Source organism: Panthera leo, chromosome B2, assembly GCF_018350215.1.
Source record: "Panthera leo isolate Ple1 chromosome B2, P.leo_Ple1_pat1.1, whole genome shotgun sequence".
Lineage (NCBI taxonomy): Eukaryota > Metazoa > Chordata > Mammalia > Carnivora > Felidae > Panthera > Panthera leo.
In genome coordinates, this window is record NC_056683.1 from 134,060,873 (window position 1) to 134,085,525 (window position 24,653).

At 49.9% G+C, this 24,653-nt stretch overlaps 1 protein-coding gene across 2 annotated transcripts in view; it reads right to left on the reverse strand.

Moving 5' to 3' along the window:
* Positions 1-22,635, reverse strand: part of ZC3H12D (zinc finger CCCH-type containing 12D) — a 36,017-nt gene extending 13,382 nt beyond the window's left edge. For both annotated transcript variants that reach the window (XR_006202885.1, XM_042940051.1), the window contains exons 1-3: positions 22,445-22,635; positions 12,764-13,139; positions 3,093-3,232 (exon numbers count right to left, since the gene is read on the reverse strand). Coding sequence is in view for 1 of the 2 variants with exons in the window: in XM_042940051.1 (XP_042795985.1) it covers positions 3,093-3,232; positions 12,764-13,068 (445 nt within the window). In the remaining variant the exon portion in view is untranslated. The remainder of the gene's footprint in view (positions 1-3,092; positions 3,233-12,763; positions 13,140-22,444) is intronic.
* Positions 22,636-24,653: the final 2,018 nt, after the last annotated feature.

The window sequence follows — 24,653 nt, forward strand, 5'->3', positions numbered from 1 at the left end:
TTTGTGGTATCCACTAATGAACAGAAGCTTTTATTTTAATGCAGTCAAATTTATGAATCTTTCCCCTGAAGCTTTGCACTTGTTGTGACTTGTTTTAAAATTCCTTCCCTACCCCAAAGTGATTTCCCTACCCTTTACCCATACTATATTTTTTTTTAATTTTTTTTAACGTTTATTTATTTTTGAGACAGAGAGAGACAGAGCATGAATGGGGGAGGGACAGAGAGAGAGGGAGACACAGAATCGGAAGCAGGCTCCAGGCTCTGAGCCATCAGCCCAGAGCCCGACGCAGGGCTCAAACTCACAGACCGCGAGATCGTGACCTGAGCTGAAGTCGGATGCCCAACCGACTGAGCCACCCAGGCGCCCCTACCCATACTATATTTAAATATTACACAGCTGTTGAGAGCTGCCATTCTCCATGTTCAGACTGTAAAGAATAATTTAGGGTAAGCAGTTCATGGTGGAGAACTGAACACAAGTATTGATCCCTGCCTCTCTCTCATAATCCTACTGAAATGGCAGTAAAGAAGTACGAAACGGGGAGGGGATCCATAATCACATTAGAATGGGCCAGGGAACAGCAGCAAACCCAGGAAACCATACTGATCCCCCGGCACGTAGGGAGCCATAGCCCAGAACGTGGGTAGAAGGCTAAAGTGGATATGAGGCCATCCTTTCTGCAAAGGCCCAGAGTGTTCAGCGGGCCTGTGGAGAGGAAGTGGGAAGTCTGCGGAAGTCAGGGCTACTGACTACCTGAAGGGCTACTCCTGGGGCAGGTGCATCTACCCTTTCCCTACCCTTACTGCTATAAGGAAAGTGAGATATCACTAGGAAGGAGGAGGTTCCCATGTGGCCTTTGACCTCCTGGAGTAAAGCCATCATGGGGCACTTTGCACTGTGCACCTGCCTGCCCCACGCAGGGTCTGCCCAAGTGAACTCTGTTGGTCTACACTGACGGTCAGTCAGCCCTGCCACTCCGGGAGAGATCCTCGTACTAGGAGAGAAGACGCAAGGAAATCACATAGAGGTGTATCTAACTGATCTGGCTCTTTGTTTGCAAATCAAAACTGACGGCCAAACAAGTACTAGACCTTTGAGAAGACTTAACAGCACCCCCCACACACACCCCCACACACACTCACACACACTCATGCACACACACACACGCAAACACACCCCCAAACTCCCACACCTACACACACCTACACATACACACCCCACACACACCTACACACACACACACATACACACACACACACACACACCACAGAAATGAACAAAGGGAACTGACCCAAGAAAAATAAATAGGATTCACAGAACTTAAAGGGAACTTTTTAAAGTCTATATTACTATAGAAATAATTAAAGATATTTCATCCCTAAGACAAGGATATATATTTTTTAATGTTTATTTATTTTTGAGAAAGAGAGAGACAGAGACAGAGCATGAGTAGGGGAGGGGCAGAGAGAGAGGGGGACACAGAATCCGAAGCAGGCTCCAGGCTCCGAGCTGTCAGCTCAGAGCCTGATGCGGGGCTCAAACTTACACACTGCAAAATCATGACCTGAGCCAAAGTTGGACGCTTAACTGAGACACCCAGGCACCCCAAGAATATCTTTTTTTTTACTTTGACAGAGAGAGAGCATGCACATGCGATTGGTGGAAGTGGCAGAGGGACAGAGAGAGAGAATCTTAAGCAGGTTCCATGCTCAGCATGGAGCCCGATGCAGGGCTCGGTCCCACAACCGTGGGATCGTGACCTGAGCCGAAATCAAGAGTTGGAGGCTCAACTGACTGAGCCACGCCAGTGCCCCAACAAGAATATCATTTTATTTAAAAAATAAAGACAGGGAATCTGAAAGAGAAGAAGCAGCAATTAGAAACCATTGGTAGAATTAAAAACAACACCAAAAACTTTTGGTTAAGAGGCTGAAAGAAAAAATCAAAGATGGAGAGCCCGAGTGGCTCAGTCAGTTAAGCATCTGACTTTGGCTCAGGTCATGATCTCTCGGTTCATGAGTTCAAGCCCCACGTCAGGCTCTGTGTTGACAACTGGATCCTGGAGCCTGCTTCAGTCTCTGTGTCTCCCCCTGTCTCTGCTCTTCTCATGCTCTGTCTCTGCCTCTTGACAATAAATAAATGTTAAAAAGATTTTTTTCAAAATCAAAGAAATCTCCCCGAATCGCCAGGAGGTCAGCCCCACCATCACTGAAGAAACAATGCCAACAGTGGCTTAGTGTCTGACTTCTAGTAATGAGAAAGCCAAACAAAAACAAACAAACAACACCCTGTTTATTTAAACCACCTGCTCTATTATTTGTAGCTTAAAATATTCCTAGCTGATATAAGAATTAAAAATAAAGAATTCCCTGGGCCTTAGTTTTCTTTTTTTTAATTATTGTTATTATTTTTTAAATCAGTTTGTTTTATGGTCAATGAGTGTAACATTTATTTATTGTTAGGAGACAGAGAAAGACCGAGCACTGGGAGGGGCAGAGAGAGGGAGAGACATAACCTGAAGCAGACTCCAGGATCTGAGCTGTCAGCACAGAGCCTGATGTGGGGCTCGAACCCATGAACCTCAAGATCATGACCTGAGCCAAAGTCAGATGCATAACCGACCGAGCCACCCAAGTATCCTTCCTTTTTTTTTTTTTTTTTTTTTTAATGCAGAGATTGGACAAGGTATAAAGTAAATAAATATCATTGAACCAAATGAATGTCTCTTTCAGATCCTATATTCTGTTAGGGGCGGGATGCAGATCCAATCTCTGCAGAATGTTAAAATCTGTATGACACAATCATTTGGGGGACTTAATTGTTCACACTAGAAGACAAAATAAGTAGTTTATTCATCTATTCAACAACTATTTATTGAGCACCTACTATATGCCAACTATATATTCAGCACCTATGCTAGGTGCTAGGGCTATGGCAGTGAATATTCATAGTTAGTGTTCCCATGGAGCTTATAGTGCGGTGACAAACACAGACATTATCAAACAAATAGCTAATTGACTGTAATTGCCACGAGAACTACCGAGGAAAGGTGTGGAGTACCTCTTGAGCATATATCTGCTCCAGCATACCTCTAATAGGGGTATCAGATCTTGGTGGGTCTTTCCTCCAGGATGGAACAAAAACTTTGATGTAGGCGTGTCCTCTGTCCCTGAACCAGTCCACAGCCAGCTGGATTCCCCGGCAAGAGAAGGCTTCTTTATTTCCATGGCTACGATGGGAAAACAAAGAAATCTGTAGAGTCACGGAAAAGGTTTCTGAAGAGTGATTTCCCCTGGGAATATCCTGAATCACAGGCTCATAATCAAAGGGAATCAGGCAAATCCGCATTTGAAAAATAGTTCATTCTCGGCAAAAAATGGATCCTTTAACTGGCACCATGCGGCTTGCGATAGTCATGTGTATAGAGGGTCTTGGGCTCCTGGGGAAGTGCACCCCAAGGATTAGTAGACACGATCCCCTTTTTCCCTGCAGCTATAAGGATCAACATAAGACGGAGGAGAGTAGCCATCTGCGGAATACTCTTACCCTAAGAGAGGGCTGTGTATGTGTTATGGGGCTTCCCAAGGAAGGAGGCCAAGGTGCCCCAGAAATTCCACTGAAGCATCAGGAAGTAGAGAGCAGTGGGAGAGAAGGCCCAAGACCAGGCAGGGCCTGGCGTGCCTTACTGAAGACTCTTTTTTTTTTTTTTCTTTTTAATTTAATTTAATTTATTTTGAGAGAGAGAGCGTGCAAGCAGGGGAGGGGCAGAGAGAAAGGCAGAGAGAGAGAATCCCTAGCCGGCTCCACACCGTCAGTGTGGAACCCAGTGTGGGGCTCGAACCCACAAACCGTGAGATCATGACCTGAGCCAAAACCAAGGGTCTGAGGCTTAACCAACTGAGCCACCCAGGTGGCCCAAACTCTTCTCCGAAAAGGAATGAGAAGCCATAGCAGGATTTGAAGATGGGGGGTATATGTGCTGTGCTGTGATACGATCCAATGTATGTTTCTAAAAGCTCACTCTGGCAACACAGAGGACAGTAAATTGGAAGGGAGCAAGGTGGCGGTGAGATACCCAGTTAGGAAGCTGTCACTGTCATCAAAGCAAAACTGGATGCTGACTGGGACCGAGTGGGTGGTGGTGGATAAGGGAGAAGGGTAGGTGAACCTGAGAGATATCTGGAAGGGAGAATCTCCAGAATGTGGTGATCGGTTAGATCCAGGGCGATAGAGAAGGAAGCATTGAGGAGGCTTCCAGATCTCTGGCTTGTGTGGCTGGGGGGCTCCTCCTTGAGACGGGGAGTCCCGGGGGAGGACAGGGTGTAGAGGGAAAGACCGCGGGTTTTGTCATGGACACGTACTGAGCTGGAGGAGCCCCTGTAGGTGGACATGCTGAGTTCCAGAAGAGAGTTCTGGCTGACGAAACGTGTAGGGCACCTGTGCTTACACAGCACTGGAAGCCAGAGAATTGCCTGACTCCCGGGAGGGAGTGAGGGGCCCGGGAGACGGGTCTGGGGGGAGCTCTGGAACTCAGAGCTGGTTACGGCAGGGGTGGGGCAATGTCCCGGGAGAGACGGAAAGGATCCCTCAGGCCAATAGGAAGCAAACCAGGAGTGCCACGCTGTGGAAGCCATGGGAAGGAGGCATCCGGGTGCTGCTTGGAGGAACCCATGAAGCCTGAAAACACCCCTGAGGACGAGTCTGTGCAGGTCAGTGGTGTTTGGCCGGCGAAGGAGACGGGCGGATAGACGAGATCACGAGATCGCAGAATCAGTCGGACTTCGCCCCGGGTGCGATACAGCCTGGCCTCTGCTTCCAGCCCAGCCACCCGCGCGGCCTGCAGCACTTTGTCCTGGCCAGCCACCTTCCCCGCTCCCACCGCAGGACCTTTGAACCAGCTGTTTCTTCTCCTCTCAGCCCGGTCCACGCCTCCTTCTCCTGCGGATCTCAGCTTCATCTCTACTTCCTCAGGAAAGCATCCCTGCCCTCTGGTCCCCCTCCGATTCCCCTATTACGAGTCCTCACGGCACATGCTGCTTCTGCCTGGCCCTAATCTCAGCCAGATGATTACACACACCTATAGGATGAACAGGTCTCCCCCTCTTTAACTCACAGGCTCCTTTTGCTCTCCATTGAATTCCCAGCACCCACATGGCACCTGATGATCGGTAAGGGGACAGTAAAAATGTGTCGAATGCATGAAGGGCTGAGAAGACACAGGTCCTGTGAGCCACCAGAGGGGTACAGCCCAGGCAAGGGGGAAGAACCGGGTGGAAAGACAACGCGAAAGGCTCTCTGTGTCTAGGGACCAAAGAGACAACAGAGTGACTGGGGCAGGGAGAGGGAGCAAAGGGGAGAGTTGAGAGTTCACGGAGAGCCCAGGGCACCATGACAGCCTCTGTTCAGAAGCCTGGCCTGCAGCAGCCGGCCCACCGCCCACGTCCAGACAAGGACGACACTAAATTTCCATGCTGTGCTTTCTCTTGTGTATGTGGCCTCTCCTGCTATTTTCTCAGAGGGGATCAGGATAGGCCCAAGAGAAGAAGGCAGGCTTTGGAAACACTAGTCAATAGTCTTGAAACTCAGGCTTTGTGGACATACACGAGAACTCTAAATTGCTCTGACTCCAGTAACGTATCGGGAACCAGGCCTTGAGTCCTACACCCGTAGTGTCTTTCAGTTTAGAGAAAATAGTCCTTGGGCCCCTGAGGCCAAGCTGTGAGGGTTATGCAAACAGTAAGGAGAAAATATCAATGTCTGTGGTGCAAAGAAAGGAAGTGGAACCAGTCCCTCTGCCCCAGAGGAAGATGAAGAAAGAAAGGAGAGGGAGGGAGAAAGAGGAGGGCGTTCACAGGGTCCGTGCCCATGCACCCCCCCACCCCTGCTTCACCCACCAGCCAGAAGGGGAGGAGAAAGTATAGAAACATCAGGATGGGTGTGAAGAGGAGGCCAAAGGTCGGTCTCCCAGCACAGTGTTGGCAGGTCACAAGGCTCTTGGAGATCCTGGGTTCAGCAGGGCACAGTGTCCACAGAGCTGCACGGCTGCCTCGGAGGAAGGGGGCAGATAGGTGAGCTGGAAGCATCACCCTGGATCCCTCGCATGCCCCCAGGCCCAGGAGATTGTCGGAGGCCTAGGGAGGGACAAAGAGGCCCCTGTGAGGGGGGCAGGGCTGTAAGCCAGCACGGATCCCAAAAAGACCAATGACCCTCCTACGTTGACCATTCTGGAAGCTAAGCCAGGTCAGACCAGCTGCTCCGTAGCAGAGCCCCGTGAGGGTCCCAGACCCCCCTCTCCCAGCCAACATCAGGTCTCAAAGCCCCCAGATGCCATTTGGGAGAGGAGCGGGGGAGAGAGAGGAAACATGAACCCCAAGTCATCCAGAAGGCAGGAGACACCAAGATATCACACACTGGTAAGTTTAGGTTTGCCGCTCGCCACGACCCGAACAAGTAGGGAAGAGACTGTATCTGAGAAAATAAGGTCTATTTTCTGTGCACACTGGAGCAGGAATATGAACAACTGATGATACCCCACCCCACCCCCACTCCCAAACATGCCTCTGTCAGCGGTGACAAGTCTGTCCTCCGTTCTCAAGCAAACATCTCACCACCACCCTTCTTTTAAAAATGGCTTCTTGGGGAGCCTGGTTAAGCCTCTGATTCTCGATTTCGGCTCAGGTCATGATCTCACAGTTCATGGATTTGAGCCCCGTGTTGGGCTCTACGTTGACAGCTCAAAGCCTGCTTGGGATTCTCTCTCTGCTCCCACCCCCACTTATACTGTAAACAAACAAACAAACAAACAAACTTAAAAAAAAATGGTTTCTTGAGGGCTCTCTTTCCTGTGACCACACATCTGTTTCTGTGACTACACACCTTTGCTGGGTGTGTGGGTGGAGGGAGCATGTTCGGTGATGAGGCTGAACCCGATTCCTCCGAGGAGGCAAAGGTGAGCAGGGCCACAGGTTCTGGTGACGATGGTCAGGACCACAGCCTGAAGTGGCCCTGGCTGGGGGCTTGTAGAGGGGAAGGGGTTGGCAGTTCAGCAGTTCAGGAAGAGAAAAACTGAGGAATGGTGCTACCCTGAGCTTCATGCAGCAAAATCCAGTCCCGTGGCCTCTCTGACCCCAGACTCCAAGATGTTTCCAAAGATGTTTGGAAAGATGTTTCCAAGATGTTTCCTCAGCCAAGAGTTTCCAAAGGGCAGTAAATACGATGAAGACCAGAAGAAGCTGGAACAAACATACATCTGCCCAGAGCCCTCCTTCCCTCCCTAAGCAGTGCTCTCCTCTCCAGCTTTGACTCCAGGCAAGGGAAGTCAGGGGCCAACCCCTAGAATCACTAAACTGATGTCTCTGGAATGGAGGGTTTTCATTCAGGTCTATTGTTTTGCAGGACCGGATTCCCACACGCTCCACCCCAACCTCTCTTCTGAGCCTTCTGGTCTCTTTTGAGATGTGAGGATTGTTACCGTTGGATCCTTGCCACATTTTTTTTTTTTTACCAAACTTTGAGGTTGGTAAAAACCTCATAACCCCATTATGGCTGCCATATTTCTGACCACAGAGAGCCCTGGGCCATGGCAGGATTGAAGCCACACTCAGGGACCACCTTCCCACCACGGAGGGGTCTGTCCCTAGTTGTCTGCAGAGCTCCCAGTCAGGCAAGAAAGCACTCGCGGTCACCCTGGGTCCACACCCCTCGGCACACAGAGGTAAATGCATAAGCCCAAAGCATTTATTTATCTGCGCATCCCTCCACTTACTCAACGTCAATTTACGAACATCTTCAGTGAGGCTCTGTGCTGGGTCCTCAGAGACATACCTTGTTCCTGCTTCTTGGAGCTCATTTTTAATATTTGTAGAGTCCCGTGTCCCAGGCCACTTTGCACTTTGTGCTTCAATCATTGCAACGAGCCCCCGAGGAAGTGACCTTCTTCTGACCGCACCCTTGAGGAAACTAAAGCGAAGACAGGTGCCCACCTGGCTGGTCCAGGGGCACATCTCAGAGCTTGATCTGTTGGGTTGCAAACTCCTCCTCCCCCATCTCTTATTCCATTTATTCCTGCCCCTCCCCGGTCTCTCCCCTGACACCCAGACAGGTTAAGTCGTCTGCTGTTAAAATGCTGGAGTTTGGGGAGGGCCCTTAAGGCTTCTTAACAGTCACTGTGAACCAGCTCATCACCGAGAGCTGAGAGCCAGGCCCTGGGAAAAGGAGAGAGAAGCGGTAGGTTTTGGATAAAGGGAGGGTGGTAAGGGGAAGTGGGTTGGTGCCCGAGGCAAACTTGGCCTGTGGGACAATTACGCCTGGGGTGCCCACAGTCAGCATGGCCATTTGCAGCAAGTGGACCAAGTACATTGAGTGGACCATCACTGTATCGTTGACTATTGCCCAGGAGGTGTCTGCAGAAGTTAGCGACCTGTAGAATGGTGCCCGGGCGAGCAAGGTGGTGCTTGTGGGGAGGGAGGAAAGGAAAAGATGCTTCCTTCAGGGCAGGAGGTGCAAAGCACACCCCTCTTTCCACTCTGTTTCTTTTTGGGGGTTATATTGCAAATACTCGGAGTTTTATCCCTTTCTTTCACCAAGAGATCTCTCCCCAGCTCAGGGCAGGGGGGAGAAAGAGAGGGTGTGCCTTCATCGCAGAGAGGGAGAAACAGGTGCAGACCGAGGTAGGAGCCCAAAGCCAGCATCGGCCAGAGTCCACTCAGGGACTCAGGAGGAGGTTTGACCCCCAGCCCAGGAGTGCCTCCTCCACGAACAGCCCACTGAAGGGGGCTGATGAGACGCCCCTCCCCCCCATTGCAGGCCTGAGCTCCTGTCACTGAAGGTTGGTTACTCCAGAATAAGCCAGATTCCGTTGAAGTTTCTGAGAGCTTAGAAATGTAAATGACGACCCAGACAAAAGGCCCTCCCACGCCAACATGGGGACTCGTTTAAGTAAAACCCTTGTCTGGGGCAGCAAGAGGATGTGAAATTATCAGGTGGTTTTCCCCAAGCTGAAGTCCTTCCAAATCATTCTTTTCCTAAATTTGCCTACAGAACGCACCACGCAGTGGGCTCCTGAGAGTTTGTCGGGCAGGCAAATACAGGCACGTGTGCCATGAAAGCTACCTTCTTTGTCAAACCTGCCAGATGCTTTTAGCTGTTTCTTGAGCTCACACCCTCCCCTCTCATGTACACACACGGGAGCACACGCACAGGCACGCCCACACCCTTTGAAGGTGCAGGACTTGTGCTTGGAAATCACTCTTTGGGCAGCCAGCCCACCAGAGCCACCTTTCCATGCACATGTGATGCCCGGTGGGGGCGGCGGTGGGGGGGCTGGTTTCCAGAAGGCTGGCAGCAGCAGAAAAGGCATCCTGGGGACCAGTCCTACAGAGATCACATGGTGAGGGGGTCCAGCACATCCTGTGTGCAGCGGGCACGTGGGGGCCCATCCCACTTGGGAAGGGCTCTGGTCAGCACAGCAGGCTTTGGCCCCAGAATAAAATCCATGGGGTCAGGGGCTCCCACCCTGAGATACTTTGCAAGACTGGGCAGTGGGAAAACCAAAGATGCACAGTGCTAGAGGAAGTACAGGGCTTTGGAAAGAGCTCTGAAAGCAGAGCCTGGCATTCATTGCTCTGTGACCTGGGGCAAGTTACTTACTCTCTCTGAACCTCTGCAGAAGAAGAGAAATTCCTTTCTCAGAAAAATGCATTTATTTCTTTCATGCATGCATAAAATCATCACCTCGAATCCTAGAATGTTACAGATGGAAAGCCACTTAAGATCATTGTTGTTTAGTCCAACCTCTTCATTGTATAAACAAGGGCTCAAAAACATCACGTGACTCTGAGATCACACAGCTGGAAAGCTAGGGTACAGTCCAATACCTAGGCGCTCATCGCATGTGACCGTTTACATTTAACTTCAAATTAATTCAAAAGACACCAAATGTAAAATTCAGTTCCTTGGTCACAATAGCCACACTTCAAGTGCTCAGTAGCCCCATGTGTCAAGTGGCCATCGCTAATGGGCAGATAGGTCTAGAACTTTCCATCATCGAAGGGAGGTTTTAGTGGGCAGCTCCCAGCTAGAGGTCAGGACTCAGATCTTTGGACTCTCTCGGTGGTCCTCAGGGCAGCACGGACATGAGCTCCAATCTGCCTTCTAAGTCCTTCCCTACCTCATGCAGCATCAGACAGCATATGAAGCAATATCTTCTTCCAAAACAGAGCGTAGCAAAGTCTGTGATACTACAAAACCTCAGAAAGGAAAATTTTCAGAAACCACGTTTCTGAGGTTAACTGAGTTTTGAGGTCAACTGATAATAACTAGACACCATGTTGGTTTCAACCACCCATTGTGTCTAAAGGGTGAGCCCCACACTTAAATCTATCCTGCACAACTGAGATCTGGCAGAGCCCGAGGGTCATGGGTCCTCTCGACACTCTGGTCGGAGGACACAGGCGGTGTCACTGTGGGAGAAGGAGCCAGGGGATGAGGTAGAGCCTCGCACCCCAACCGTCTCCCAGACTGGCCACTGAGCAAATCAGGTCCCACCCACCAGGTGGTGGTTGAACAATGGGTCTTTTGTCCCTGACTCGGGATGCAGGGGCAGGGGAAGGGATGGGATGTGTGTGTGTGTGTGTGTGTGTGTGTGTGTGCGCACATACAGGTACACACACTGAGACTTCACACAGGCACACATGCTCTTGTTAACTGAGATGACGTACAGGCAGCAAGTGTGTGAAAGAAAGCATCGGTGTTCTGACACATTCTTCATAATAAGCCTGAGTGATGGCTTCTACTTGTCCCCCACACAGATTGAGCACAAGGGGATTAAACTGGTTACAGTTGTGGGGGAGGGGGGACCAAATGGGTTTACCTGGGACACATCATGGTCACACGCAAGTGGAAGGTGTGGTTTGAGTTTGAAGTCCAAGCAGCAACAGAGATTTTCAGCAAAATAAAATCCTCCAACACCACCCTATCGAAACAATTCCTAAAAACTCTCTGGTCCCCAAGAGAGCATGCCCACTCTTCCCTGTAGCAGGTGAAGTAGTCAGTCCTTCCAGCCCAGAGCCATTCGGCTCTTTTGATCTGGGATCACAGAGCTGGTACAATCTTAGGGCTGGAAAGGTCTTCAATTTAAGCAATACCCTTTTACCTTTAGAGCCTCCTTTCTATGGATGCCCAGAAGGAGAGGTGGCTCGTCCTGATCAGACAGAGGCCAGGCCCCCCTCACAACCCTCACACACCCTCAGAACCTACCAGATCCTTTTTTTTTTAAGTTTTTAATGTTTATTTTTGAGAGAGAGAGCGTGTGAGTAGAGGAAGGGAGGAGAGAGAGGGAGACACAGAATCCAAAGCAGGCTCCAGGCTCCAGGCTCTGAGCTGTCAGTCCAGAGCCCGATGCGGGGCTTGAACTCACGAACTGTGAGATCATGACCTGAGCTGAAGTCGGACACTTAGCCGACTGAGCCACCCAGGTGCCCCAGAACCTACCAGATTCTTAAACATCCTTTCAACTTCCCCCTGAAATCTCGAATTAAGCAGGATTTCATAGTCTGGCCTATCTGGTGCCTACATGGGAGCATGTGTGTGGATGTTACAGAGGCCTGAGGACCAGCCCAGGGTGACCCAGCTGGCTAAAACTTGAACAGACACCACGCAAAGCACAAAGGCACAGCGCCCAGGGCTGGGCCAGCCTGGGTAGCATCATTCCAAACCTCCGTCCTACACTGCCAAGTCCAAAGTGAGTCCAAATCCCCAGGGAAAGCCGCTGGCCCTGTCAGCCAAAGGACGGACACCCTCTGGACACATTTAGCACTGCGGAGAACACTCCTCTCCTCAGTCCCCACCCATGGCTCAGCTTTTGAAAGGGGAAGTGCGTCTATTTACAGCCTCGAGTGGCCAATTTCCTATGGATCTGCCCTTTGCCTGCCTGTAACTAAGGCAAGAAGTAGAAAACTGCACTTGTGTGCACAAAGCCTCCTCCTGGCCTATCGCGGAGTGTGGATGAGACGCTAAGACTGGCTTGCAGCTGAATGGAGCCGCGCAGGAAACGTAACAAGCCAGGGCACGGCACTCCCATCACTGACGCACACAAAGATGCCAATACACAGACGCTGACAATCGTGTCTACGGCTCAGGGGCCGTGAGCACACGTCTCCAACCCGGCTAGGGAGCCACACCACCGCCAGCCACCCCGCAGCAGCTCTCCCCTTCCACCCCACCCCCTAAAAGAGGGTTTCTAGTTCAAGTGCATTTCCCCTCTGATTCTCATTACCTTTAGAGAAGTAGCAAAGCTATCTATTCGCCCGTGTCACAGAAGAGGAAACTTGAGACGCTATGGCTTTCTGAGTCACGCAGCTGGTTAGGGACAGGCTCTAGACAAGAAGCCACATCTGCCGAGGCCCGGTGCTAGGCTCCTCCCCAGTCATCTACTGCCTTTCTCAGAAAAGAGCCTCTCTCTGGGCCGATATGATAATAGCTACCACTTGTTGAACACTTACTCTGCGTCAGGCACTGTCCTGGGCATTTTGTGCAGCCCCAGTTCTCACAACTGCCTTCTAGGGAGGTTTTATACCAATTCTACAGATGGAGGAAGTGAGGCTCAGAGAGGTTAAGCGACTTACTTAAGGCCACACAGCTATGAAAGGGATGGAATGGGGATCAAAGGTCCATCCATTAGCCCCCAAACCGCTCTTTGGACAAAACCACCGAAAAGAGGGACAGTTCTCCCACCCCGAGGCTCCAGGACGAAGAAAACTACCTCATTGCCACGTTGCTGCCGTCGATCACTATGGGTCGCAAGGAACTGGCTGCGTCTCCGTGCTCTTCTTCCAGCTCTGCCGCCAGCCCGCAGTGGGCAGAGTCCAGGGTCCCGCAGGAGCCCCTGGGAACGAGCAGGGGCACAGCACTGCTCTCGTGGGCCCCAGGGCGGCTGCCAGTCTGGATCAGCTCCTGCAGCACGTCGTTGACCAGGGCGTCCTCACCCAGCTTGCCCAGCACCCTGACCACATCATCCCGGCTGTAGCCCAGCTTCTGGAAGAACTCCATCTTGCTTGAGCGCTCCATGCCGTGCCAGCTGGGGCCCTGCTGAGGGTCCTGCCCCCAGTTTCCTTCTGGCAGAGCCACGCTGGCATGAGCTAAAGAGAAAAAGCATCCATCAGGTGTTTTCTGAGCGGCCCGGGCCTGGAGGCTGTCAGGTTACTGAGGGCAAATGATGCGTGCTCCCTCCCCGCCTTATCTGTCAGGAAATCATGTTGCCTGGTCCCCTTGGGGATTTTCAGTTGCTCAGTGTGGTTGGGGAGCCACAGATGCAATCATGCTGCTTTTACTCGTGCACTTTCTGAGGCCTTCTCCCCACCCAGGTGCCCCCGCAAGGATCCACTGGCCAGAGGAGCCAAGGGCCGCTGAGCAAACCACCCAGCACTCGAACATTTGCACACAGGCCAAAGACGCGTTTCCGAGGCTCGAGCATGGGCTGGGTTGGGCCCCCACCCCCCCAATTCATTCGTTGAGGCCCAACTCCCGGTAGCTCAGAACGTGACTGCCTTTGTAGAAAGGGTCTTTAAAGAGTTGATTAGGTGGAAATGAGCTCCTTAGGGTGATTCCTGGCCAATATGACTAGTGTCCTTATAAGAAGAGGACATTTGGACCCAGATAGGAACAGAGGAAAGACCATGTGAAGGCACAGGGAAAAGATGACCGTCTACAAGCTAGAGAGAGAGGCCTCAGAAGAAATCAACCCAGCCAACACCTTCATCTCGGGCTGCTAGGCACGGAACTATGAGGCAATAACACCAAGAATAGGTAAAATATTACATATATGATATTATATGTAATACATACCACCCCTGTGGTATTGTGTTATAGCAGGCCTCGAAAATTAATATAGCTCCTCAGCTTAAAGAGGGGAAAGGGCTGCTGGTCAATTCCATTCCCAGGAAAGCAATGCTCTGGCCCAAATTCAGCTCTGTGCTGTGGCACAGCTTTCCCCAGCAATGAATTCAGATGATAGTGAACCTGTAAAGTAGAAGGTCCTAACCCACATTTTCCAGCGAGCATCACCGCCTGGCCTGTACCGCGGGCGTGGTGGGGAGGTGGGGGTTCAGTCTGACCCGCGCTTACAAAAAGAAGACTGAATCAACACAAACCCTCTGGACAGACCGGGTCCCTCTCTCTTTTCTACTCACAGACACCAACAGCTTTCAAAAATCATTTGAAAATACAGAAATCGTCATGCAAATATATTTTGTGTGGGAAAAAATGCAACAATGTCAAAGCGTAAAGAATAACAAGAGAGGGGCGCCTGGGTGGCTCAGTCGGTTAAGCGTCCGACTCTTGGTTTCCGCTCAGGTCGCGATCTCGTGGTTCATGAGTTCAAGCCTCGCATCAGGCTCTGTGCTGACAACGTGGAGCCTGCTTAGTCCTCTCTCTCTCCTTCTCTCTGCGCCTTTGCTGTTCATGCTCTCTCTCTCTCTCTCTCAAAATAAATAAATAAGCTTTTCTTAAAAAAGAAAAAAATTTTAAAAAGATACACTGTCTCTCATACAAACCCCAAATCCCGCTTGCCTCTCCTGCTAAGTATTGTCCAGCAACTTGCTTTTCTTATTAAAAATGCATTTGGGAAATCTTTCTATGCCAGTTTATCTGTCCTGCTGCCCACTGTATCCCCAGCATTTAGAACAGCACCTGGCCCAGCTGAATCTCCTGCCGATTTGCTGAATGAGCGAATGATTGGCGTGTAACCATATGCCAGATGATGGAAGTTTAGTTTGCCTGCCATTTCTCTCGTGCACATCTGTCTTGTCCCCCATCTTCTTCTCAGTATGACAGGCTCTCTACCTTCCAGTCCTCTTCCCCTGCTGGCATCCCCCGCAGCACCCACGTCTTCCTACTGGATCTCAGCGTGGCTTCCTGTTCCCTGCAGGGCCGCTCCCCTTAGCGCAGGAACCCCACCGAACGGACTAGGTCTGGCTCTGGCAGGAGGAGGGATTTCTCGGCTGGTCTCCTGGACAGAGAGGCCCGGCTGTCACCTCTACTCCACCTCGGCCCCCTGACTGCTGAAACACCAAAATCGCCCCCGAGGTCACCAGGGACCTCCTCACGGGCAAATCCAACAGCAGCTCCACACACCTTGCCTTATACAAACCTCTCTGCTGCTTTCAACACTGTGGACCACACCCTTACCTCTTATTTTAAATCAAGACACTTAAGGGGTTCCTGGGTGGCTCAGTCAGTTAAGCATCTGACTTTGGCTCAGGTCATGATCTCACCGTTGGTGGTTCGGACCCCACATCGGGCTCTGTGCTGACAGCTCAGAGCCTAGAGCCTGCTTCGGATTCTGTGTCTCCCTCTCTCTCTGCTCCTCCCCTGCTGATGCTCTGTCTCTCTCTCTCTCTCTCTCTCTCTCTCTCTCAAAAATAAATAAATTTTAAAAGAAGTAATAATAAATCAAAACATTTTGGACCACCTCCTCTTGAAACTCTTCTCCCTTAGGTTGTAAAACTTGGTCCAAGTCTTCTAAGTCTTTCCAGTTCTTTCCTTAGTCTCTGCTCATGGGTTCAAAGACAGGGTCCTGCCCAGGCCATCGGCTCTCCCTCTCGTGCCCTCCACCTGCCCCTATACTGGAGAGTCCACAACCGCACTCGTGGCTCAGACCTCGCTAAGCACCAGGCACGCACAGCTATAAACCTGTGAGGTAAATGGCATGCATGCTATTTGAATAAGTTCTGTGGGAACTGAGAAAATGCTGTCATTCGCCAAACATTGGCTGAGTCTGTCTACTTCAGTAGACCGAGTCTACTTCTCAAAGTGTGGTCCAGGAAAACTCGGGGGGCGGAGGTGGCCCAAGACCCTTTCAGGCAGTCCTCAAAGTAAGAACTATTTTCATAATGACCCATAATAAGGCGTAACGTGCTTTTTTCCACTCCCATCCTCATGAGCATGTCATGAAGTATTCCAGAGACTGAGTGTCGTGGGATAACCCCTGGCGGTCCTCTGGTAAGCCAGATCTTAATTAGAGACTTGCAAATATAAATCGGTGCCAGTCTTCTTACAAATTTTTTTGTTTTGGGAAAATATAGTTATTTTGCATAAAAATACATTATTTATACTAATGTAATGGTTTATTAATATTTAAAATAAACAAATATTTATAATTGCCTGATTTTAGTTTCTAATAAGGTGCTTATCAGTGGACGGATATAACTCACATAAACGAAAGCTCTTCGGCATCCTCAATAGTTATGAAAAGGAGTTCTGAAACCAAAAGTTTCTTCTTAAATCCAGAGCTTTCTAGTAGGCATTTCCCAGAAGATGGTCCCGTGTAGGGAGCGAATAGTCATGTTATGCAGGGTCCCAGGACAGAGGCCCAGTGTCTTTCTCACACCATCCACCCACCTGTCCCACCCACACCTTCTTCATCCCTTACCTAACTCATGCTACAGCGTCCTACAGGCGTCCCTCAGCAAACCATTTGGCTCAGTCCCTGTTTGTAGCCAGCAGGATATTTCTAGAACAAGTGTGACCATGTCACCCCCTTCCTTAGAAATATCCTCAGGATGGGGCGCCTGGTTGGCTCAGTTGTGTGGGCCTCCGACTCTTGGTTTGGGCTCAGGTCATGATCCCACAGTTTGGGGGTTCGAGACTGATGTGGGGGCTCTGTGCTGACAGTGCAGAGCCTTCTTGAGATTCTCTCTCTCCCCCTCTCCTTCTGCCCCTCCCCTGCTTATGCTCTCTCTCTAAATAAATAAACAAACAAATAAATAAATAAATAAATACCCTCAGACCCCGTGTTGACCTACAAGAAAAACACAAATGCCTAAGCGGCCTGCTGAGCCATCACCATGCCGTGCTGGCCCCTGTGCAACTCACCACCAACCCTGGCCCACCTGGCCCTTTCTCTTGAGCCATGATGAATCTCTCCTGGCTCCCCAAGCCTTCTGGAAGGTTCTCATCACCGTGCTTCTGCATATGCTTTTGTTTCTACTTGGAATGCCCTTTTTGGTTTGGCAAACTTCAAGATTCGGCAGAAATGCCCCTCAAAGTGGTCACACCTAAGTCCACAAACAGAATGAGTGACTTGGTCATCTCATCTACCGGGCACTTTGCTCACAGCTCTGCAATGACACATTGGATCGTCACTTATCCGTATCTCAAGACACTGTGTACTATGTTCCCACGTCTTTGCCCTCAGAATCACCAGCACCTGGCACAGTGTTACTATATCTAAGGACTTCAATAGGTTTTTCTTCAGTGGATGCCCAAAGCTGAAAATAATCTTCCCTGCTCAAATATTTTATCTTGGGTTCCCATCTCATTGAATGGTGTGCCCCAGACTAAAGAAGACATCTCAAGGTCATGTCACCTACTAGGCACCAGGCACTGTGCTGGGACCCAGTTCCATAAAAACTAATATACAGTCCAATTTCAATTTGTTTACAACCTCTTCAGGAAAACAGACCAAATAAGTAAATACCAAGCCATCAATCATGGCAATAAGCACAATACTTTCAATTAGGAAAAAAATGTGCTCTCAAAACTCAGGTGAGGAGTGACTTATCTTCCTTTGAGGGGACAGGAAAGGCCAGGAAGTTTCCCACAAAACTGGGTAACAGAGGATGCGCTGACATTTCCCAGTGGGGGAAGGGCCATGGCATCTCTCCCGGGGGGTTCTGGGAGGGCCTCCTCACCACACTCCACCCCCACTACACTAATCTAACTCGTCCACTGACAAAAGATTTCTGTCACTCCGTCCTGTACAGAGTCTCCTCCTTGATGGGTGACCAGTTTTTCTCCTTGGGAAGGTTGTTCTCTTGGGCTGGGGTCCAGCTTTGGGCCAGTCTCCGGGGAGGAGGAGGACAATCACCCAGCCTGGCAGGCCCGACTCACACCGGGAGTCGCCTACTGTCCCTGAAAGACCCTTGGGCTGGCTCTCAGGCCTGCAGAGCTTCACTGGGGCTCTTCCCTCTGCCTGGAGGTCTGCCCCTCCTGCCCCAGGCCGGACTCCCCTGTCGCACCCGTCCCTCCCATGCCCCCGCCAGCCCAGCTACACCCCCACCTCCGCCCTTCCTTTCTTACACATACGTGTGACTCTTGTTTTAATTTGGAAGAAAGATCTCAGGGGGAAAGCTCTCAATTTTTCCCCATTGAGGATGATGTTGGCTGTGGGCTGTTCATAAATGGCTTCTATGATGTTGAAGTATGTTCCTTCTATCCCGACTTTCTCGAGGGTTTTTATTAAGAAAGGATGCTGAATTTTGTCAAATGCTTTTTCTGCATCGATTGACAGGATCATACGGTTCTTCTCTTTTCTCTTATTAATGTGATGTAAAGAAATTGTGGTTTATATACACAATGGAATACTACGTGGCAATGAGAAAGAATGAAATATGGCCTTTTGTAGCAACGTGGATGGAACTGGAGAGTGTGATGCTAAGTGAAATAAGCCATACAGAGAAAGACAGATACCATATGTTTTCACTCTTATGTGGATCCTGAGAAACTTAACAGAAGACCATGGGGGAGGGGAAGGAAAAAAAAAAGTTAGAGAGGGAGGGAGCAAACCATAAGAGACTCTTAAAAACTGAGAACAAACTGAGGGTTGATGGGGGGTGAGAGGGAGGGGAGGGTGGGTGATGGGCATTGAGGAGGGCACCTGTGGGGATGAGCCCTGGGTGTTGTATGGAAACCAATCTGACAATAAATTGCATATTAAATAAATAAATATATAAAGTTATAATGTATTACATCCACAAAAAAATTTTTGGAAGAAAGAGAAGGGAAGAGAGAGGAGGGGTGTGAGAAAGAAAAGGGAGAGGGAGGAAAAGTGAGAGAGAAGGAAAAAGAAGAATGACTGTGGCAGACAGCATGAACATCACAGTCGGTGCTCACAGAGTTCTTCGCTGTTTCCACACCACCTTCACTGAGAGCCTCTCTCCCTTGAACTTGCCGTTACCCCCGGTTGGGTAGACGGTGGATAAAAGTAGCCCCTTTCCACAGGTGAAGAAGCCGAGGCTCAGAGTGGCACCGAGAAAAGGCTATACGGTCAGTAAGCGGCAGAGGCCGACAAAAAGTAGAAACCAAAAACAACGCGTTGCTCTGAGTTGTGCTCAAGATGGAGGCAGCGTCTTGTTTTTGCAGAAATCGAAAAACCCGAAATACAACCACCCCCGGGTGACTTCTCTTTGGTCACAAAGTAACAGCTATGAGGAGAGTCTGGGTTAGTGTCGTAACTTTGCAGTCTGAAATCTGCAGACAGAATCACAGACATCTTCACGATGAAAAACCTTGGGGCTTTTACCTGGGGCGGGGGAGGGAGAGGGGTCTCGTGAGGCCTGTCCTCTGCAGCTCTCCACGGCACCCACGAGTTCCAAAAGAGCTCCCTTTCTTTTATTTTTATTATTTATTTAAAAAATTGTTTTAAGTTTACGTATTTATTTTGAGAGAGTGGGGGATGGGCAGAGAGCGAGGGGTTGGGGAGAGAGAATCCCAAGCAGGCTCCGTATTGTCAAGTGCAGAGCCCAACGCGGGGCTCGGTCTCATGAACCGTGAGATCACGACGTGAGCCAGAGTCAGGAGCCAGACGCTTCACCAACCGAGCCACCCAGGTGCCCCGGAGCTCCCTTTCTGAGGAAACTTTTGAAAGGTCATGCGTGGGACAGGAGAGCTGTTTTTACACAACATTAACTGAAAGAGTTCACCCACTTCAGAGGCTTTCTTTTGCCCCCTTGAGATTTCAAAATCAACTTCATTTCCTTTTAAAACTTCTAAATAAGGGAGAAACCTGAGGTGGGGGCCTGTCCTCAGGAGCCTCCGCTGGCCCTCAGGCCAAAACCCTCCCCTTGAGATGCGATGGTCTTTGAGCAGCAAGGCTGCCAGCAGTTTCTCACTGCTTTCTATTTTTAAGTCCTGAAAGTATGAATGATTTCATTTGAGTTTGCTTCCTCAAGCTTGACTGGAAGTCACAAATAGCACAGATAATTAGTAACCCTTTAAAACTCCTCGGTCTCCTCAGGAGCTCGTAGGACGGTCAGCCTTGCAACACTTCCCTATGGTCAATAGTCAAGGGAGCCATGGAGATGTGTTCGGGTGGAATCCAAAGTTGGAGGTGGCCTAACAAAGCAGCAGGAAAGGAAGGGAGAAAGAGGGAGGGAGGAAAGGTAGAACTTTATTAACAAGGAGCATTAGGGGTGCCTGCGTGGCCCAGTCAGTTAAGCATCCGGCTTTGGCTCAGGTCATAATCTCACAGTTCGTGAGTTTGAGCCCCACATTGGGCTCTCTGCTGTCAGCACGGAGCCAGCTTTGGATCCTCTGTCCCCCTCTCTGTTTGCCCCTCCGCAACTCTCTCTCAAAAATAAATAAACATTAAAAAAAAAAAAAATGAGAATTAGATCAGACCGGTTCCTCCTGGAATCAGCCAATCCAGGTTGAGGGCCTCTGGACCTAGGGTCTGTAACCTCTGACTGGAAGACCTCCTGAGGAAAAGAATACAAGAGAAACTGAAGAAGGAGAAAAGGAGGAGACATTAGAGGGATAAGACATGTAGAGAATCAGTAGCTCACATGTGCCCAGTATTTTACAGATACAAGGGACAGCCTTGCATATTGCCTTTGGAGATACCAACATCTGTGGGAGATGGAAAAGGATTCATTACTCATGACTCATGTTGCAAGTAAGAAAACTGAAGAAAAGAGAGGTTTTGCCAACTTACCCAGGGTCTCACAGCTAATTAATGGGAGGGACTAGACTCCCAAGGGATTCCTCCTACAGCCTGGCCCAGAGGGTGCTACCCAGGGCTGCTCAGGGGGCCACAGAGCAAGGTGAGCCCGAGCACCAGCCCCAGGAAGAATGCATTCATCACGTTGCCCCTGACCTTCAAGTCTGTTCCTGGTCACCTCTGCCAGTTCTAGAGAAATCCACCCCATCATGACAGCCAGAAGTCACCCGCATGATGAGGAGAAAAGTTCTCATAGACACGGTCTGTGCAGTTTTCTGGCTCAGCTCAGATCGGTGGGGTTGTCAGTTAGATTTTGGGGAAGTCACAGAGAGGCAACGACTTCAGCCCACGAGATTCGGGTTTTGGGTCTGGCTTTGGGGGGATTTTTTTAAAAGGGAATTATAATTTTTTTAAAAATGTGGTAAATTATACATACCACAAAATTTGCCATTTTAACTATCTTTAGGAGTGCAGTTCGGTGGCATTAAGCAACCATTACCAGCATCCATTTCCAGAATTTTTTTGTCTTATAAAACTGAAACCTTGTCCCCATTAAACACTAACTCCCCACCCTCTTCCCCCACCCACCCCTGGTAACCATACTCCTTCTTTCCATCCCTATGAATCTGACTACTCTAAGTACTTTCTACAGTTGCAATCACACAGTACTTGTCCTTCTCTGACTGGCTTATTTCACGTAGCATAATGTTTTCAAGTTCCGCCCTGTTGCAAGCATTTGTCAGAATTTTCTTCATTTTTAAGGCTGAATAATAGTCCATTATGTATATGGACCACCTTCTGTTTGCCCACCCACCTGCTGACGGACATTTGAGATGCTGCTCCCTTTTGGCTGTTGTAAATAGTGCTGCTGTGAGCATAGGTGGCCTGGTCTTGGGTTTTCTCCTTGAGCTTGTCCCTTGCTCTTCCGTATTGTTATAGGTTACTTCGGATACACACACAAGTATATACACACAAGCCCTGATCCATACCCCGGGGCAACTCTGAGTTAAAAAAAAAAACAACAAAAACCCATCCTCCTTATCGTCTACACCCAACCTATTCACTCATCAGGTATTGGCATTCCTGGCCTGGCATCACCTGGCCTTGCAGAGGAGTTCATAATCCTGGACTCGTGGCCAAGGTTTCTAACAACCACAGGGAATGAGCCAAAATTGTCTCCATTGCCTCCGATTAAGACTTATTTCCATGTCCTTCTGGGCCTTCTTGGAGCCCGCAGAGCCGTCCTTTAGGAGAGATGGGGTTTGGGACTGCGGTCAAATATTCCTGATCTGCTGGGAAACTAGACACCCACAAATCAATATCTAGCCTAAAAGATATGTTTTCAGGAGCATGGAGACAAGCTGAAAACGTGCCTGAGCATTCTCGACTTTCTGATTTCGTAAAACTAAAAGATTTTCGAAGACCACAGCAGGAGTTGTCCCTTACACCTAAGAGTTACTCCGATTAATCTTTCTCCCACGAAAGCCCTCTTGAAATTAAATTCAACTGTGCTAAAACGAGCAAGGATTTCACCTTTTTTTTTTTTTTATCTGTGCACTTAAAATCATGTGAGGCACGGGAGATCAGACTGCTCAGAATAACGCTAATCCAAGGACTGCTCCCCAACTTGCTCCCCGCCCCGTATATTCTTGTGTCTCTCCTCCAGCCCTGGACCCAAGTATGCACAGCACCTGTCCTACTGAATGATGGCCGGAGCCAGGCACTCACCAGCAGGGCGCGTCGCTTCGGCCCCCACAGTGGACACCCGTGCTCCACGCAGCACCCCCAGCTCCACGCCCGCCACAGTCGGCCAGGTGTCATCCAACCTGAGGTTGCCCTGCCCGGCTGGGCCACGAGGCCATTAGGAGGCCCTTCATGCCAAAGCTCCCCTTCCTGAGTGCCACGGTCACGTTCAGCTGCCAAGGTAGTTTTGCTCTGAGTTTTTTTTTTTTTTTTTTTTTTTTAAAAAAAAAAAAAAGGAAAGGAAGAGAGCAATCAAATGAGGGAGGCAGACTTGAAGGCTTCGCCCCGGCATGAGTCACCGAATCAAAGTTTAACAACCACATGCAAAACAAACTCTCTGAGGGCATGGGCTGGCTGCACAGGAAAAAGCCAGGAGAGGCTCAGAGAACAAAAGTGTTCACAGGCGGAGGGTGAAAACTTCCGTTCCAAGTTCCACTCGTGCCTTTGGCTGAAAAGAGCATCTGATCCCAGGGGCTCCCAACCTTACAAGCAAAACGAAAGCATGCAGGAGTGAAAAGTGTCAGGCGAGAGGAAGAATAGAAATGCCTACTAGATAAGGGTGCACAGGGGCTCGGGTGTGGAGAGGCCCTGTCCCTTCTAGCACAGAGTCCCTAACAAGTCCCAGAGGCCTTCCGGCTAAGGGCACTGGCCTCTGTCTGTAACAGGACTCTGAGCTGTCCTCACTGTAGCCCTGCATGGGGTGGGCGGCTGCTTGTCTCCATCTGGCAGGGGGAGCCTGACCTCAGGGCCTCCTGACCGTGGCATCTGCAGCTGCCTAGCTGCCAGCGACAGAGGGTGCGGGCAGCAGACCCTGAACTCTTGTCGTCTGTTCCCTGCATCGCTGGATGCCTGTCGGGGGTCGAGAAGGAGGAGAGAACACAAACCACGGCAAGCCCATCTCCCAACAATGACAGGGCTCTAAAGTCACTTGCCCAAGCACACGGTGAGCCAGCAGGTAGAGCTGGGTTTAGAGTCTGAGAGTTGTTGCTTAGGAAACTGGACTCGGCTGGTCTTCTTGATTTATCCCCCATCTGCCTCCTACAGAAGGTGTGAGGCTGTCTAGAGTATTAAGACACAGAATGGGAACACTGACATAAAATCACGGTCAGAAATGATTAGAACAACAAAAACCAGAACATGGTACTGGAACCCAGATTAAAATAGTCACTTCTGGGGCGCCTGGGCGGCTCAGTCGGCTGAGTGTTCCACTTCGGCTCAGGGCATGATCTCGTGGTTCATGGGTTCGAGCCCCGTGTCGGGCTCAGTGCTGACAGCTTGGAGCCTGGAGCCTGCTTCAGATTCTGCATCTCCCTCTCTCTGCCCCTCCCCCGCTTACACTCTGTCTCTCTCTCTCTCAAAAATAAACATTAAAAAAACGTTTTTTACTAGTGACTTCACCCGAGCACTAACTCTAGCCTTGTTTTCCAGCACAATGGGTTTTCTAAGAACAAGTATGATTTCTGTAGCGCCTCCAAGTGTACTCAGTGCCTTCCATCGGAGCGTCCTATCCCCACGACAGCTCTATGGCCCCAGAATTGTTATCCCCACTTTTGAGATACGATCCAGGGTAACTCAACTGCCTGAGTTCCCTCAGTAAGTGGTTGGCTCAGGACTGAAACTCGGGGCCACAGAGCTCCAAAGTATCCTCTCTACACGTGGCTTCTCCGCTCCCAAATACCGAATGAAGCACGAAGCGTTTCCGAACGAAATCAACATTCTCCTGGCATTAAATGTTAGGGGAAATCTAAATCCTTATGCTGAGTAACACATCAGACACTATCTTCAATTCAAGTCCTATAGAAGCTCAGAGGCCAGTGGAGGGGGAGGGGAGCAACGAGCCAAGAAGGGAATCCTCTGAGGATATTGTCCACTGCCAGCCTGCTTCACACAACACGGGTCTGGACAATGAAACGTAAGAATCCTGGTTTGTGTCCGACCCCAGGCAAAGGGCACCTCTGCGCACAGGAGGGACCACAGTGGCCAGCACCAACCAGTTCCGCAGGAAAGACACTTGAATGTGCTCACCTATCAGACAGGTGAATACTTGGCAGAGGCCCCAGAGTTCTGTGTCTGAAGACTTGGAGACATTATTGAAGCCACAAAAATTGTGACTCAGATGTCTCTGTAAGACAAGGACCACCGTACGAAGCCATTCTAGTATCCGATCTAGAGAAACCCCAGCTGATTCCTCCAC